Below are 18,941 nucleotides of genomic sequence, written 5' to 3' on the forward strand. Positions count from 1 at the left end.
TGCGTGTTGTACTTCCGGTTCACGTGCAGGCAGGGGTGAAGGAAAAAACAAAATGGCGACCGGTTTAAACCGCGGTCAAGGCATGCTGCGCGCGTGTAGGAGACTCTGTTCTCCTCTCCAGCCTGCGGTCACAAAACAAACACGTAGGTGACATTTTAATGTAAATAAACAGTTAAACCTGTGCACGAGCTGATTTTCTTTAGCTAAACTCAGCAAATGATAACGGATTTGACTTTAATACGAGCTTTAACTTCCTGTGTTGCGCTGCTGTGGTTCAGTGATGTTTATGTTTATGTTTATGTTTATGTTTATGTTTATTTCACCCGTTTGTGTTGCTGCTGTTTGTTGTTTATTTGCTCTCTAACATATTTTATTCTCATGAAGGATGTATTAATGAGCTGACTGGGTTATACAAGTCTTCTTCACGTACACTACAGTCCAGAATTATTGGCACCCTAGGAAGAAATGATTGTATAAAAGTCATTTTTGCCTGTTGTTATTGTTTCTTACATATCGCACGCAGTAATTATTATTATTGTTATTATTTTTACCCAACCAAGCAAATCTGACAAACATTCTTACAACTATTTTTATTTCTGTAAAAACCCATACAGCAGTTAAATAATATTCAAGGGGGAAAAATACAAATTATCTGTTAAGAATTATTATTTTTTTACCTTTTCAGAAACTTCTCAGTGGTACACATGTAAAGTCTTAAAAAGGCATAAACAGTGGCATCGTGGGAAGATATATTATTCATTTCTACTTGTCAGTTTAATTGTATGGATTTTCAGGTGTTTCTTTCTCCCAGGAGTCCAGGTGGGAGGGGCATCCGTTCTGTCCCCTGTCAATCACAGCAGCACTAGCCAATGGGAGGTCATGTGTGTGGAAGAGGGTAGACAGCGCAGATAGGCAGGACGAGCAGCAAAAAAAAAAAAAAAGATTCAGTAATCCGGCTTCAAATGTCTGAGGATGCATGTGTAAACGTGTATGTGTTCTGCTTCCATGCACTCATTTTGCGGGTGTGTGTGAGAGAGCGAGCGTGAATGAGAGATCATTAGACAGACAGATAGGCTTTCTGCTACAGAGCCAGATCCATTTGGATTTCCGTAATGACTGACGGTAACCTAATGAGTGTGTAATTCTGTGTTTCTTACAGGATGTGCAGTTCCTCACATCACACGCTGTCAGAGGGAGAAGAGCACTGTTCCCAAGAGGTACTGTATTGCCCTTGTTTTTATTTTTTGCGTGCTATGACAACGTGGATGTATGTCATACGTATAAATAAAATCGGTGCATGAGCTGTGTGCAGAGTGAAGCAGCCAGAGTCTAACTGACCCTGCGACACATTTTGACTTGGTAATAGTGCCTACATACGGGGACTAAACACTATATTCCTATAGTTCTTCCTTCCTTCCTCTTCAAATCCGACTCTTATGTGTGACTTAACGCTGTCCGTGTCAAACCGGATTCTGAGAAGTTCACAGCTCGTAACATGTTGCTGTATAATAACGTCCCGGAGAAAAGAACCTTTCACCTCGTGTCTGTTCAGGACAGGAATTCTGCATCATCACTGCTTTACCATCATGATTTCCGTCCATGCCAAGAAGTCAAGGAGCATCCACGTGCATTTTTAATCTTTCTTTTTTCTCTCACAGTTATGTTCCGGAGACGTCGCTGTCCAGACCGCCGTGGCCTGAGTTACCACCATATGACAAAGAGACTGAAGAACAGAAGCATCAAGGCATGCTGACACCTTTTCTCTCTTTTTTTTTTATTTTTATATTTTAAAGCTTTTCATGCATACTGAGTACCACCGAGTACTGATTTATCAGAGCACATGAATGATGGTTGAGCTAAACTAATCGTTTAATAGATAATGGATTAAAGGTTAAAAACACATGGATGTGAATTGACTTTATTTTCAGACTTTAGTTGGTTGATAATATATATAATGAGATGGATATAGATAGTCATGTAATGTGTGGCAGTAACGCTGCCTTTCCAACATGCAGGGAAGGCCTGATATACAGTGCCCTCCATTAATATTGGCACCCTTGGTAAATATGAGCAAAAAAGGCTGTGAAAAATGGTCTATTGTTTAACCTTTTGATTGTTTTCTTTTTTTTTTTAATTCACAAAAATACTCTGCTTTCATGGATGTAAAACAATTGCAAACAAAATACATGCTTTTAGGTGTGCAACAATTATTCACACCCCTGTGAATTCATAGCAAAAAAATATATTTGAAGTATATTCCCATTGATATTTAAAAATTTTTAGTACACCTGGGTGACTAGGAACAGGAAATTGTTCAATCATGACTTCCTGTTTCACAGGGATATAAATATGAGGTAACACACGGGTCAAATTCCCTTAGTCATTCAATAATGAGTAAGACCAAGAAATATAGCTGTGATGTGCGGCAAAAGGTTGTTGAGCTTCACACAATGGGAAGTGTCCTATACGAAAATAGCACAAGCATTGAAAATGTCCATTTCCACCATCAGGGCAATAATTAAGAAGTTCCAGTCAACTGGAAATGTTATGAATCGACCTGGAATTGGACGTGTGTCTATATCGTCTCAACGCACTGTGAAGAGGACGGTTCGAGTGGATAAAACATCTCCAAGGATCACAGCTGGAGAACTGCAGATGTTAGTTGTGTCTTGGGGTCAGAAAGTCTCCAAAACTACAATCTGAAGTCACCGACATCACCACAGGTTGTTTGGAAGGGTTTCAGGAAAAAAGCCTCTACTCTCATCCAAAAACAAACTCGAGCGTCTTCAGTGTGCAGACACTACTGGAACTTCAAATGGGATCGGGTTCTATGCTCAGATGAAACCAAAATAGGGCTTTTTGGTAATAAACACCAGAGGTGGTTTTGGAGCACACAGAGAGGTAGCCATATGGAAAAGTACCTCATGCCCACGGTTAAATATGGAGGTGGATCTTTAATGTTTTGGGGCTGTTTTTCTGCCAGAGGATCTGGACATTTTGTTAGGATACATGGCATCATGGACTCTATCAAATATCAACAGATATTAAATGAAAACCTGACTGCCTCTGCCGGAAAGCTTCAAATGGGCCGTGGCTGGATCTTCCAGCAGGACAACGATCCAAAACATCATCAAAATCAACACAAAAATGGTTTACTGACCACAAAATCAAGGTCCTGCCATGACCATCCCAGTCCCCTGACCCGAACCCCATAGAAAACCTGTGTGGTGAACTGAAGAGGAGAGTCCACCAGCGTGGACCTCCAAATGTGAAGGATCTGGAGAGATTCTGTATGGAGGAACGGTCTCAGATCCCTCGCCATGTGTTCTCCAACCTCATCAGGCATTATAGGAGAAGACTCAGAGATGTTATCTTACCAAAGTGAGGTAGCACAAAGTATTGACTAAAAGGGTGCCAATAATTGTTGCACACCTATATTTAACAAAGATTTTTTTTTTTATTTGTATAAACCTGTTTTGTTTGCAATGGTTTGATATCCATAAGAGCAGAGTATTTTTGTGAGTTGAAATTTTTTTTTTTTTTTTTTTTTTTTTTAAAAGATCAAAAGATTAAACAATAAAGACAATTTTCACAGCCGCCTTTGCTCATATTTACCAAGGGTGCCAATATTAATGGAGGGCATGGTGTGAACAACAGAACTCTAACAAAATACAGACGGTCCCAGTAGCATGGCCTCGGTGTCTGTAAAGGGACATGACTTCCTGCGTCGCTGTCTGTTATTCCACTAGGGGGCAGAAGAGAGTAACAAACTTCACCTTATTAGCTAGCAGAACACGTAACCATGCCTCATTCCAAAAGAGCTTATACACAAGAATGCACTCTTATGTATTTGTAAATAATGCTACGTGCTATTGCAGTGTGTTGATGCGTAATGTGGCCCGTTACCTAATGTGCGCTTGATGCTCGCGGTCCCAATCAGGATGATGAACGTTAGTGCTTTGTCCGTTCACGCTCCCTCAGGCCGTGCGTCTCGCTCCGCTGTGTTGTGCTCCTCTCCCACGAGAGTGATTAACTTTCATCCTCCGGCAGCTGGGCGAAATTTACGCTTGGTTCTGTGGATTTATTAACCTCCTTCCTTTGAAATGTTTCTCACGGCGATGGAGAAACATACAGCGACTTACCGCTTGCAGAAAACTCATAAAAGAACACGGAGACCATCAGTTTGCTCCACACTGCATGCAGTCTGTACACACTACCAGCACGAGTGTGCTTCTGCTGTATGAAGGAAAGTAACAGCCATTTGTACAACAGTGTCAATAAAAACACAGTAAATAAACCGCAAGGCATGTGCCAAGTGTATCTACAGTCCCCTCCAGAACTATTGGAACGGCGAGGCCGATTCGTTTGGTTGTGCCGTACACCAAAGACATTTGGGTTTTAGATCAAAGGATGGATATGACACGGCGGTTTAGAACTTCAGCTTTTATTTCCTGGTGTTTACACCTAGAACGTGTTAAACAACATAAACAAAAACAACGGTTTTAGTCAAAACACAGAACCTTTTGTATCAGATATCCCAATATTTAGGTGAGTAAAACTTGAGACCTTCACCCCTGTCCTGTGAAAGTTGTTGATGTCAGTGACTTGTTTTGGGGTTTTTCTTCACGGCTCTCGCAATGTTCTGTCATCAGCTCCTGTTGTTGTTGTTGTTTTCCGACCCTTTTGGTGTCTGCTTCTCAGCACACCAGCGGTTTCTTTCTTTTTCAGGACATTCCGGGTTGTTGTATTGGCTATGCCCAGTGTTTGTGCAATGCCTCTAATTGATTTTCCCTCGTTTCTCAGCTTCAGTATGGTTCGCTTTTCTCCCATAGACAGCTCTCTGGTCTTCATGTTGGTTTATCCGTTTTACACAACAAACGCAGTAACAAGAAACACCTGTCAGTCACCTGTTCCAATACTTTTTGCTCGCCTACAAATTGGATGTCTACAGTAAAAAATCAAATGAATTGGACTTGCCGTTCCAATAGTTTCGGAGGGGACTGTATAGTATGCAGCTCTTTTGCGTTTAGTCCCTGATCCTTTCAGTGGATTAGAATGAAACATGACATGAGACGCTGTGAGTTTCAGAGAAATTCGTATTGTAGACGTGTGGCTCCTGGCGTGTCTTCCTTCCTTCCTCACGCGGGAATAAGACTGAATAAAGACCAGAATCAGGAAATTACAAGCATTAGTCCTGTCATGAGCGGGAGATCTGTTGGAAACTTGAGCATGAGAGCTGCTGGTCCTGTGACATCTGGGTTTCGCTGGAGCAGGACACTGCTTGCCTGTAAATGCACTAATAAGCAGTTGTGTGTGTGTGTGTGTCATTGTGTTGTTTCATATACCAGTGAAGGTTCTGTGTTGTCTTTCCTCACACACTCATTTCTAATGTGCTGTGTTGTTTAAGAGCCTACTTGTTCACTGCTGAAGAACAAATAGTTTGAGTACAAGAGGAAGTTCCTTCTGTAACAGGACGAGCGATGTTGTTTCTCTGTGCTCCCTGCAGCGGTCGTAGAGAAGGTGAACGGTCTGCTGGAGAGGCGAGAGCACGGACGTCTGTTCGCGGTCGTTCACTTTGCCAGCCGTCAGTGGAAAGTGACCAGTGAAGATCTGATCCAGATCGAGAACCACATCGAGGCCGAGTGTGGCGATCGCATACAGCTGGAGAAGGTTGGGATCTCATCTCGTCTCGTCTCGGGAGTGACTGCTTTTTATTTTCAGCTCGGTTTCTTTTCTAACCCCCCACCCCCACCCCGACGTCTGTACAGGTGCTGCTGGTGGGAGGAGAAAACTTCACACTCATCGGGAAGCCTCTTCTCAGGTGACACAGCTCATTTGCATCTAGCGACGCCCTTACAGCTCCATAAAAGCTCGATTGCAGCTGGGAGCACGAGCCGAACACTCGGGGTAAAGACGAAACACGGAAGTGGAGGATATTTTGACTCACTACTATGTCAGTAAAAAATATTTAATAATAAACGAGCGCGAAATCTTCCATCAGTGATGCGTTTATCATTGTTCTTAACATTACGGGTTTGTGTTAGCGTTATTTATTTTCTATATTCCGTAATTAACGCAGATAAAATAAACCGCCTGGTTTTTGGGGAACGCCGGTGCTCCGAGTCCCTGACCTGGTGAGCTAGATGGATAAGGATAATCAATCATTTGCAAATGATACGATACTTGAAGTCGTCCAAGTCGAGGTTTACGTCCCCCCCACACACACACACACTACGTTTCTTTTGTAAACGTTTGTATTCAACCTGTTTATATCCAGCTGGATAAATGAAGCTCACTGTGTGTTGAAGCGTTATAATGCACTGGATGAACTGAGTGTGTGATTAGGGCTGCGGTTAAGCTCATGGTGGGTTTTGTCCTCGGCTGCTGAACAGATGAAGCGTTCCTGTCTGAAACGTCCTGCGCTGCTTAGCCCCATGAATATTTTAGCGTGAGCCTCAGCGCACTGCACAAAAAAGCCCTCTGTTCCTCTGTTTTTCTCACCTAGGCGTGACCTGGTCCGAGTGGAAGCCACCGTCGTGGAGAAGACCGAGTCCTGGCCGATGGCACACATGGTGTTCTGGAAGAGACACAGGTTCCAGAAGAAGAGAAGTGAGTCAGGTTTTCACACTTTAGCTATTGTGATTGATTTTTTTTTTTGCCATGTAATTTGCCCTACAGATCTGTAACGGATGGCGCTCGTATCGACTCGCTGCTCAGCCGCATGCATATTTAATAACTCCGCTCGTAATGGAGTCTGTGACAGCTGAAGCTGAGAGCAACGCAGGTACGAGGCGTTTTGTGTGGAAATCCTGACAAAATGAACTCACCGCCATCACAATAACCGCCTGCTCCCAAAGGACTTCTGACTGATCCTCCTGTTAAATTATTAGTCTTATCATCTTATAGACACTGTACAGGCCACTTAAACACACCTGTCAGGGGCGGGAATCATTCAAATGTGGAACCCAGCTAACCATTAGAGACTGACCCTTGGGGGGGGGGGGGGTAGACTAATCTTACTTAATGCACCTTTTAAGTTGCCTTTTTTTTTTCCCCTCCCAAAGTAGAAAGCGCATCACACAGGATTCTACAAACACTGCACCACATCCGATGCACTCCCGTGTTAATCACTCTGGGATTTCGCAGTCGCATAAATGAACGCAAAGTCAAGCGAACGCCGCAGTACTCCAAGGAGTTTTTCGAAATTCCCGCAGGTTCGAGGCCGAGACGGGTCATGTGACATCGTCCTGACGCGCGTTCAGAAAAAGGCCGCTTCGATTCACGTGCATCGAACACGATGATGACGACAAGGTCTCATTTATCGACAGACATCAGCGTGAAACAATTTCGTGCCGTCGTGATTTAGACAGTTCAGGTAGTTTTTCTGCCAAAAACTACAGACGTAAAAATAAATAAATAAGAAGAATCCTGTACAGTCCGATTCCTCGTCCTGAGAGGAAAACTGCCTGCTTCTTTCACACTTATTATTGAATTTGATATCAAAATAAAGCATTTTTCTTCCTCATAACGGAGCAGAGCGCGCTATATCTGCGCATGCGTCAGTGGAGGTCCATGCCAGGGTTCGTCCTTCTTATATGAGAGACTTTGTAGACGCGGAGTGATTACGAGATCTTATGGTCGTCAGCAAGGCCCTCGCCGCTCTCCCGGAGAACGGCCCGAACTCCTCGACACGCGAGAGTTTCTCTGTTCAAAGTAAACAGGAAAACCATCTCGGCTCAGGAAGGAAACGCTTTCCCAGCTCCTGGAACGTTCTTGAGGAGAGGAGCCTGCGTTTCAGAAGCAGTGTGTGAGATTCCTGACCGTCTCGAGACTCGCCGCTTCAGTATTTCCGTGTGCGTGCGTGCGACACCTCGCTCAGACGCATCCATATTAGGCGAGTGCTGGTGACGAGTTGTACGGTAATCAATACGCACCGCATTGTTATTCATGTTTCACACGAACACCTCCATGTGCTGATATTTAAAATCTTATCACTATACTAATAATAGCTCCGAGTTTTGGTGCTCATGTAATTAACGAGTGCTGCGTCGTGTAAATCACGGTCCACTCTTCCCAAGACGTGATGTGGTTCAGACCTGGACATTCGAATAAACCTGCAGAACTGGGATGATGTCCTCTCCTGAATGAGCTCTGTATTTGGTGGACTGAGGGAAGAAGTCATGAAGATGGCCTCACTGTTATTTTCAGTCCCGTGACGTCCCTTTGTCTATTTTTGTGGATGACGGTATCGTGCGCTGTCCGAAACCACTTAAGCAAAGTCTAAACATCTTGACACAGCAGTCGTTCGGCGCGTGCGTGTATACACACACACACTCTCTGAGAATGAGGTTTTGTTTGTGTTTGTGCAGCTATCGTCCAGCCGCAGACGCTGCTGCGGATCAACTCCATCGAGGTGTCTCCCACACTGGTCTGACCCGACCCGGCCCGGCCCGGTCCCTCGTTCTGATCCATCAGAGTTCATCGTATCTTTCAGTGCAGTGAAGCTCGAACTTGTGTTTATTTCCATGTTTGTAACAACTGTCTCATTTAATTTAATAAAAAAAATCCCACTGTGGGGAAAATGTACTGCCTCTGACATTACATGATTTATCTGGGTTGGGTCAGGAGTGTGTGTGTGTGTGTGTGTGTGTGTGTGTGTGTGTGTGAGAGAGTGTTTTGGCCTTGTACCTTAGCTGGTCCCCATAAGGAATTTATTATTATTATTATTTAAGTCCTGTATAAATGCTCCTTATGAGGATAGTAAACCCAGCGTGTGTGTGTGATGAGTTTGTGATGTTATATCTCTGTGAGATCTTTGTGTCGGAACTTTCAGGTGGAACTTTCAGGTTCACATGAGGAAAATATTTTTCCCCTCCAGTTTAAATAAATAAGTAAATAAAAGAATGCAAATGTTTTGGTTTCTGAATTCACCGTAGAGTTAAAAAATAAATTAATTAATTAATAATAATAATAATAATAAGTCAGTGGAAGGTTCTTACAAGGAGAGTAAAACTGTCGTGTGTGTGTGTGTCAGAGAGAGAGAGAGAGAGTGTGTGTGCGTGAATCTGTGCGCGCGCGCGCGTGTGTGTGTGTCTGCGTCTGCGCGTGTGTGTCAGTCAGACAGGAGCCGGAGTTAGAGAGGAGGCTCTCCGTTGCACGCACGCGTGATTATTCCGCTCCTGCGTGATTGTCCGGTGTGTGTGTGTGTGTGTGTGTTGAGTCTCAGGTTTCCGAAGCCGCAGGTCGGTCCTCCTCCTCCTGAGCAGCGGCTCAGTAAACAGTCATGTCTTCTAATTTCGCTTTATCGCGAACTTTGCGCAGAACCGGGAGCTTCCCTTCCGCCAGGACGGTCCGGATTGTGATCCTGGGACAAGGTGCAGTCGGGAAAACAGGTAAAGGCTTCAGATCCTCCACACGGTACCGTATCATCATAAAAGTCCTGACGGCTGTGTTTAATAAGTTGAAGCCTGCTGTGATCTGTATGATGTCCAGCTGATGCGCATGTTTTCTTCCAGCACTAGCTGTGCGCTTCATCACCAGGAGGTTTATCGGGGAATATGATCCGACTCTGGGTAGGTGTGTGGATGCTGCACACTTCTCACTAGCAGTGCTCTTTACCCACATGTGGCTGTTTAAAAACAATAAAGTCGCTTCACGTTCAGTATTCATCCTGCTTGTTAAATAACACTGCAGTGACACCACGCGGCCATGTGATGTCGCTGTTTCCTAATTTAATAACTCGTGTGTTTATGCTAGTGCAGAACACGTAAGCACATTTTCAGATGTAGGATACTAACTACTGAAAAAAATACTTCGAGTTCACCTACTGGATCTAACCCCAGATGTGTACAGTAGTAGTACAGTACTAGGTGTACATTTGTTTTCTTTCTTTCTTTACGCAATGCCTTCTTCATCCTCTAGCCTTCACCAGTGTCACTTTCTGTAAGCTGGATATTTTGGTTGGTGGATTGTTTCTCAACCCCGCAGTGACACTGAAGTGTTTTAGCCAGGAAACCTGGTGGCTTTATCCGCTCACACCAGCGCCGGACACTATTGTGTACAGTATGTTTTACTGCTGCGCTAAAACGATCACTTTCCAGGGATGGACAGGGTTGGCTGGAGAACTGTAGATAGCAACAGATGGACTACAGTTGTATACCTGCTGTACAAAGGAAAGTGTAATAAATTCAGCCTTTTAGTTTCCATAATGCCATAAGGCAGAGCATTCCAGATAAGGTGAAGAGCGGTTTTGTGTTTAATAAGAAACCGAAAGACGGCAGTAAAGCAGCAATTCTGCAAAATTAGAACAAACAGCATTTGATTTGTAATGGGAAATGGTCTGAATGTTCATCATAGATGTGTTTCTAATCATGACTGGTCATGCTTCGGAAACTCAGTAGTTTGGGCTATGCCTGAAAAATATCTTAATTACAATGTGTATATATAGTATATAGCATAGATACAGGTCAAGAACTTCAGTTAATGTTCTCATCAAACATCAGAATGGGGAAAAAGTATGATCTCTCTGATTTTTAACTGTGGCGTGGTTGATGGTGCCAGATGGGCTGGTTTGAGTATTTCAGAAACACAACCCATTGGGTGAGCATCAGTTCTGTGGGTGGAAACGCCTTGTTGATGAGACAGATAAGGGATAAGGATATGGCCAGATTGATTTTGAGCTGCCAGGAAGGACATAGTAGCTCATTTAATCATTCTTTACAACCATGATGAGCAGAAACGCATCTCAGAACGCACAAAATATCGAACCTTGAGGTGGATGGGCTGCAAAAGCAGACGACCACATTGGGTTCCACTCCTGTCATCCAAGAACAGGAATCTGAGGCTGTCATGGGCAGAGACTCGCCCAAAGACCAGACCAGACTGGTCATTCTGCTCTGATTTCTTTCATCAACGAGGTGTTTCAACCTTTTTGGTTTATCGCACATCGTTTATTAAATCACAGAGATCACAATGTTCCCCATTCTGATGTTTGATGTGAACAAACATCAGTGAAGCTCTTAAACTGTATCTGCACATTTTTATGCATTGTGCTACTGCTACATGATTGGCTGACTGCATCAATGAGCAGGTGTACATGTGTTCCTATTAAAGTGAACGGTATATGTGTCTATATATTATAATTAAGATGTATCCTGACTGCATGTAGTGTTTGTAATTGTACATAAAACATCTGAGTGAACACAACACGGATAACGTGTGTATCACTCTTTGTAACAGAGACCATCTACAGACACGAGTTGGCAATTGGAGGTGAACCTGTGAACTTTGAGATCCTTGATACTGCAGGACAGGTGAGAAACATGATGGACAAAATGGGCTTCTGTTAAAAATCTCAGTTTTTCTTACCCAGGTACAATGACTCCGAGACTCCTTCTTGCTGGTGTTTGCAAAAGGAAAGGTGGTCTCTCTGTCGTGGACACAATAGTGCAATGGTCATTCCAGCAGTCTCACTGCACCTCTCACAGCACAGGTCACAAGGACATCACTGATGACCACACTATGATGAGTTAGGTGCCAGTGTTTGGAGTTGGGGATGAATCCATTTTGTTTTATATTTATTCTTTTCCTGAACAGTGTGTTGTGAAGGTCAGTTCATGCTCAGCACAGTGAGAGTGAGAAGTCTTCTTCCATTTGCATTAACCAGGCCAATTCCATGTCCAACATGCTCTCCATTCCCAATCCTGTTGTTCCAAGAGGATTGTGTCAGACTTTAGCAAAGTGATTCATCTGACTGATAAAAGCAGTCCTTGGCCTCATTCTCAACAAGTGTGGCAAAGCATTTCTCGGTTGAGAGATGTGGAGGGACATCAGCCTTGGAAGAAGTGTGTTCTTGATTGCCAGTCCTACCCCATGAAAATGTGCCATTCTTTCCAGAAGACACTGTATAACCCGTTACTTCCTCATTTAAGGGCGTACTCTTCCACCTTGAGCCTGGTCTCAGTCAAGGCAAGGATGTTGTCCCGCCTCAGCTCAGCAGAAACCAGAGCTGAACAATTGCACATCGCAGGTTGACAGATTGAGATTTATTGTCTTCTTATTTTGACTGCAGGGTCAAATGTCCCTATAGGGTAACCATTCCAGGACTGAGTTTGAGTGGACAATGTTAAGGCTACCTGTACATGGCCCCTCCCCCAAGGGAGGGAGCACTGTGGTCCCTAAATAGGGCTGCACAGGGGTCTGCTAAAAAGAGCTGCTGTTCAGTGTCAACTACTAGTGACCGTATACCCTGTGCCACTAACATGCAGGAGTCTGACTAGAGGCTTCCAGTCCATTCAAACCTTGCCCCTGCCACCAGACACCTAATCACTTATTGGAAGATTGGTTCCAGATGTTCGTCTCCATGTCGAAGTGGAGTGTGTTCCACAATAGCACCTCATGACTGTGAGAGGATGGTTCCCAGTAGCAAGGGATTAGTCCAAGATGACTGGCACCTTTCCCCAGCTACAGATACACTATATTACCAAAAGTATGTGGACACCTTACCATCACACCCATATGTGCTTTTTGCACATCTCAGTCCAGGTTTATTCCCCCTTTTTGTTGTTATAATAACCTCCAATCTTCTACAAAGGCTTTCCACTAGATTTTGGAGCATGACACAAATCCCCACGATTTGTGATCATTAAACAAAAACAAGAGCATTAGTAGGATCAGGCTCTGACGTCAGGCGAGGAGGCCAGGGGTGCAGTTCATCCTAAAGGTGTTCAGTGGGGTTGAGGTCAGGGCTCTGTGTAGGACACCGGAATTCTTTGACTCCAATCTTAACACACCATGTCTTCATAGAGCTCGCTTTGTACACAGGGACAGGATTGGACCTCTTGGTTCCAGCGAAGGGAAACTGTAATGAGACAGCACACAAAGACATTCTATACAATTGTGTGCTTCCAGGTTTGGGGAAGAACCTCGTATTGGTGTGACAGTCAGGTTTCCACAAACATTTGGCCATATAGTGTAAATACTGGTTCCTCAGTCGTCTGAGAACCACCTGTGTGAAAACAGCAGTTTTATTTGGGTGTGCTCCCTTTGCCTTTTGTGTCCTCAGACTATCCCACAAATCAGCAGGGCAGTGGTTAGCTGATGCCAGGCCATGAGCTTGCACATCACTTCTGGAGACCACTGTAGCTCCGAGATCCTCTGCCAAGTCAGTATCGAGCCACTAATTACCATGTGTGGCCACAAGAATGCCTGACAAAAGCGTTGTTGAAGGAGAGGCTTTGTCTTGGCAAGGGAACACTTGTACACTAGGTTGTGTCCCTGTTCACTACAAGACTGTGCTTAAGGCACACACGGTGATCAGTACATAATAACCCGATTATTATTCCTGTCGTGTTCCCGTGCAGGAGGAAGACGCGCTGCTGATGGAAGAGAAAATTAAATGGGCCGACGGCTTCCTCGTAGTTTACTCCGTCACCGACCGCTGCAGTTTCGATGAAGTCATGCGCCTGTGCTTCCTGGTGAATCACATCCACGGCAGAAGAAGCTGTCCTGATCCTCCACCGGTCATCATCGTGGCTAATAAAAAAGACCTGGAGTTTGACAGGATGGTGTCGGTAGAGGAGGGCGAGAGTTTATCGCACGGCCTCAAACTTCCTCTGCGTGAGATTTCTGTTCGTGATGGTTGGGAAGAAACCGCCAGCGTGTTCCATGCGCTCTACGCAGAAATAGTGCAGCAAATGGACAAATCGCCTCCTTCCTTCAGAAGACGTGGCGTCTCCAGACTGATGGAGAAAATTCCCAGAATCCACTCCAACGCGGCTCTGGGATCCACAGGCCGTAGTTTCAGCTTCAGCTCCTTCAGAGACCTGCTGCCTGACTGAGAAGTGCGAAGCTTGGTCAAAAAACGACGTCTTTTCGTTAATGCCTTTTAGTCGTAAGTAAGTGTTGTAGGCTAAGACAAGCTGGAGACATTGAAGTGAGGGTGGCACTAAAGTAGAAGTAATTATACAGTTAATATGATTATATTAAACTATAACCTACTCGCAGATGTTCACCACATATTCACTGGACAGTATTCAGAAACACATCTTTTGCGATCTTAAATGACTGTTCTAACTTTCGTGCCTTCAGGAACAATCCTCTGATCTCTGGTGCATGTTTCTGCTCTTTTCAGCTTTCCCAGCCGTACCATTATGTAGTGTTGTGGATTGCTTGGTTTTAGGTGTATTAGGAGCTGGGATGGAGCAAAAAAAAAAAATAATAATAATAATGTACCTTAAAACCTGGTTTGGGAAACACTCGTGTTTTGAGGAACATTATTATCTTGTGCAGGAGGTGGAACTAAAATATATCTACGTTAATCGTAAACACAAAAATGTTCATCAGTCATAAAAAAAGGCACTTTAGGCGGGGAAAAAATAGCATGACATCCATTATTTAATGTCCGTGACAGAAATGTTAATGCATTTTGCTCATAAATGTTTGAGAGGCTTTATCGCAACTGGGCTGAACGAAGCACGGAAATAATTACACCATCAAAATGACTGTTTAATTATCATTTATTTAGCTGAGATTATCACTGCAAGGCGTCTTTAAGGAATCATTGGCTAATTCATTGCTTTTTGGCTTTCGAGAAAGGGTTCTACCTGGAAACACTGCTGTAGGGTTCTACATAGAGGCTTTAAGGGTTCCCCGCGATGGGCTAACCAAAGAACCCTTATAGGTGAAAGTATAATATTGAATAAATGTTTTATAAAAGCCATATAACTGACAATGTTCTGGTCTATGAGACTTTCATGTCTTTGATTCAGGTCATTAATTTGGGCTCCTGCTGTACAGTACTTTCCTGCCTTGAGCAACATTTCTGCATGCTTTTAGCTCGTTTTATGTGTTAATAAAATGCACAAGTATAATTTGATTTTGGACTTGGAACCGAAAGGACAGAAGCCTGACTGTGGGGAAAAAAAAAAAAGGCATGAGATTAAAGGAGATTGGTTTGATACACACCTACACTGTGAGATGTTTACAAACGTGTCAAAAGCATATGGGTGAAATCAAATCTTACTGTAATCGGTCTACATCAGATTTTAGCATCACCTAATAAAAACGTGCTGATCACAGAGGAACATCAGCAACTCGCAGGTGGTATTTACATCTTAATGACCTGATACACTGGTGCATTTTAATGCAGCTGTCAAACCAGCACGTCCCACAGACGCTCGTTCGGATTGAGATCTGGGGACTTTGGAGGTCGAGTCTACACCTTGAACTTTGTCATGTTCCCCAAACAGTTCCTAAACCATTTTTGCAGTGTGGCAGGGAGCATTATCCTGCTGAAACAGGCCATGTTTCTCAGCAGAACATTACCCAGAGCACCACACCGACTCAGCAGGCTTGCCTTCTTCCCATAGTGCATCCTGGTGCTGTCTGTTATAAAGATCAACCTGTGTGCATTTGGTGGCAGTGCATAAGCAACTGGAAAAAAAAACCCCAAACAAATGAAATATCAAGGACATAATAAGAAGTAGGACCACCCTTTCACTTCAGAACAGCTTTCGTCTGTCTTGGAACGCTGCCCTGAATGGATATTGAGATCAATCGTCAAAGAAGATGATCTTCCATTTCTTTGAGGAATGAAGGAGCTGGATATCTACTGGACAGCCTGTGCTCTAGAACATCAGGTAAAGGTTCGGCACTTCATTACAGCCACTCTTGAATAATTTTAGAAGTATGTATGGAAGCATTATCATCAGGAATGAACCATAGTACGCACCTAGTCCTGTTACATCATTATCCAAAGCATGAGAGGTCAGTCCATACCATTCTGCATCCCCTGCTGGACTGAACAGTTGGCAGCAGATGCTGTGGGTTGAAGGTATTCGTTGGCTTCATCCAAACATATATCCGGCCAGATGGAGGAAATCAGGTGAAAGTTGTCTCATCAGACATGGTGTTCAATGGAGTTAACTGTCAGACCTCTTTTATAGCTGAAATATGATATTTAGAAGTTAAAGTATTTAGAACTCACCCATGAAGCTTTGTGCTTTAGTCAAGGTCCTTATGAAGAGGTGACTCCTTTGTTTTGTCCACGCTTTGTAGAGGCCTACACAGGTATACAATTACAGACCGTAGGTCATCTGTTGTCACCCCCCCTTGACCCTGTCCTCTACAGGATCGTACCACCAATCAGTACACAACCTTTCTGGCGGTGGACCATTTTAGTGGTTCTTTACACTGTAAAGTACTAGGATGGGTTCCTCTCATGGTTTCTTCCTCGTGCCATCTCAGGGAGTTCTTCCCTGCCACTGTCTCCTCTGCCTTACTCATTACAGATCTAAATGTAAACCTAATTCCGGATACTCTAAAGTTGCGTTTGTGACTGTTGTTAAAATCATAAATCGAATAAGCACTAACAGAGTCCTGCTGTGCTAAAATGGTCCACCACCCAAATATCTGCTCAGTGGTGGTCTCTTTGATTAATGGACAGGGATAGAGGAGGCCTGACACGCACAGTCAGTAACTACAGACTTACAGTGACAAATATTAAAGATTTAGCCAAGTAAATACCGTTATCCTGTATACCGAAAACATTTACAGCCGGTTGCTCAGATATTTTGTTAACGTAAAGGGCGAAAATAAGCAAGGGATTACGTTTATAGCTGAATCTGTGCAGGCTTTATGTTTATGGAGTGTAATGGCAGACCTGCCACATGATCAGTAAAGCATAGGCCTGACAGTGTTGATGTTGCTTCTCAGTAAATTCCAGAGTGACTCATTGCTCATAGAAAAGCCTTTGTGTTTAGTCACTGAAGAGCAGTGTGCTGTATATACACCATAGTGACTGAAAAGAGAACGCTCATTCAGGCTGAATTGGGGGACTAACCTTTCACGCGGAGCGTAATTAACCTAATGTTTTCCATTGTAATAGAATAAGGAATTATCTAACATAATACACAATTTTACAACAAAGCGTCTCTATTCATTAATGTGAGCACGGCACATTTACACTGATAAACCTTAAAAATTGGGTGGAAATGATATATACACCAGGAATACAGTCCCCTCTGAAAGTACTGGGAAAGCAAGGCCAATACTACTGTTTTCACTATACACTGACGACATTTGGGTTTGAGATCAAAAGATGAGTGAAAAAAGATGTGTCTGGTTGTTAGTACACCAGTGGTTTCTTTCTTTTTTCAGGACATTCCAAGTTGTTGTATTGGCTCTGATTGATTTTCCCTCGTTTCTCAGCTTCAAAATGGCTCGCTTTTCTCCGATAAACAGCTCTCTGGTCATCATGTTGGTTTATCCTTTTTAACAACAAATGCAGTCTTCTCAGGTGAAACCTAGGGCTCAAACCAAGAGTAGACATTCAGAGCTATTCATTCTTTAAACAATCAATTTAACAGGCACACCTGGGCAGCAAGACACACTGAGCAGTCACATGTTCCAATATTATTGATCAGGGGGGAGGGGATGGGTGAGTTCAAACAAAAGGTGCCATGTTCCAAGTTGTTTCACACACGTCTAGATGTAAATATGAGGTGCAAATGAAAGCTGAAATTCTGATCTGTCGTCTCATTCAGCTTTGGACGTCAAACCCAAATGTCTTCAATGTATATTGAAAACGAAAGAAGTGTCCTTGCTGTTCCAATACGTACGTTAGATCTCCATTATGTACTTGTTAGCCACATTAGCCTCGAATGCAAAATAAAAGCATTAAAAATATAGGCAAAATAAAGGCTGATCTTTATCAGTTGGGGTAAGAGGAAATTTGTGTAAATATTCCTCTAATGGCCCTCTACATTTCCGAGCACGGCTGTGTCTCTGGCCTGTAAATGAGCAGTCTTAAACGGACATTATGGGTTCATCACGCCAATCTAGTCTTGTTTACATTCCAATTACACTTGTTCTTTGCGACACCTGACGTCACGCCCTATAACAACCGATTAAGTGTTGATTACATTTATGAGATACCCAAGACTCATTCATAATCGCTTTATTAACACAGCACTGCTCTCGCATGAAATCAGATTAAACTCCTGATTAGATACTGTCTGTCAGACTGATTGGGATTCAGATTCATTAATGCAGGAATTAGTCTGCTAGCTTTGTTTCCCCTACAGCTAAAGAGTCACAGGGAGACAAGAAGTACTGTTGGCTAGCACAGTGGTGCAAAGGTCAGCGTGGCTATCTCAGAGCTCCAGGGTCTCCGGTTCGATCCTGAGCTGGGGTTTTTTCCCGGTTCTCCACTTTCCGCCAAATAAACATGGCTGGAAGGTGAACTGGTTCTGCTAACTTGCCCCTAGGTGTGAATGTATGTGCATGGTGGTCTGTGATGAACTGGCGTCACATCCAGGATGTATTCCCACCTCATAAGCTCCGGCTCCACTGTGACCCTGACCAGGATAAAGCAGTTACGCAACATGAATGAATGCAGGAAGCAGCAGAAACAATCATTCAAAACAACTCCCAACCCTTCATAACGGACGTTATTTAGTACTCTCACTGCGGTTCTTGAAGAGAGACAGAGCACAATGTATTATGTGTGAAGAGCTTAGAGAAGTTTGTGTCAAGTGGGCGAGTGATCTAATCAGGATGGAAGGAGGGTCATTAATCAAGACGAGTGCTCCCCATCTTATTTTCCACACGAAGTAATAAAATGGTTGGCTGGGTGCTGTGTTTACGCTTGCCCATGATCATAAGGCGGCGTTTTATTTCATTTAGCAGAAATAGCGAACAGGTAAAGATCAAAGGAGTCTACACATGCTGGGCTAGGGAGGGGTGAGTGGGGTTGAAATTTCTAAGCCAATCAAAAGGCAGCTTGCATGTTAAAGTTGGGCAGGGTTTTATAGGGAAAGCCTGTTGGCCTAGCACTGGGCCTCATTAATCAACCTTGAACAATTCATACGTGTTTACAGAAGAAATTTGGTACTCGTTATTATCCTGTCTATCCCTGAATTTACGGGACGTTCATAGCCTAC

General features: G+C 43.5%; 2 protein-coding genes across 2 annotated transcripts; both read left to right on the forward strand.

The window, feature by feature from the left end:
* The first annotated feature begins 3 nt into the window (after positions 1–3).
* On the forward strand, positions 4–8,586 carry mrpl21 (mitochondrial ribosomal protein L21). Its single transcript, XM_053634155.1, has 7 exons — positions 4–143; positions 1,160–1,217; positions 1,659–1,744; positions 5,507–5,670; positions 5,769–5,821; positions 6,506–6,609; positions 8,370–8,586. Exons 1-7 carry the CDS (start codon positions 53–55, stop codon positions 8,432–8,434), a joined length of 621 nt encoding a protein of 206 aa, XP_053490130.1. The 5' UTR covers positions 4–52; the 3' UTR covers positions 8,435–8,586.
* A 351-nt stretch (positions 8,587–8,937) lies between these two features.
* LOC128613420 (ras-related and estrogen-regulated growth inhibitor) lies at positions 8,938–14,197 on the forward strand. Its single transcript, XM_053634153.1, has 4 exons — positions 8,938–9,392; positions 9,516–9,572; positions 11,239–11,312; positions 13,362–14,197. The coding sequence occupies exons 1-4, from the start codon at positions 9,284–9,286 to the stop codon at positions 13,836–13,838; spliced, it is 717 nt and encodes a 238-aa protein (XP_053490128.1). The 5' UTR covers positions 8,938–9,283; the 3' UTR covers positions 13,839–14,197.
* Positions 14,198–18,941: the final 4,744 nt, after the last annotated feature.

This window comes from Ictalurus furcatus, chromosome 10 (genome assembly GCF_023375685.1).
Source record: "Ictalurus furcatus strain D&B chromosome 10, Billie_1.0, whole genome shotgun sequence".
Lineage (NCBI taxonomy): Eukaryota > Metazoa > Chordata > Actinopteri > Siluriformes > Ictaluridae > Ictalurus > Ictalurus furcatus.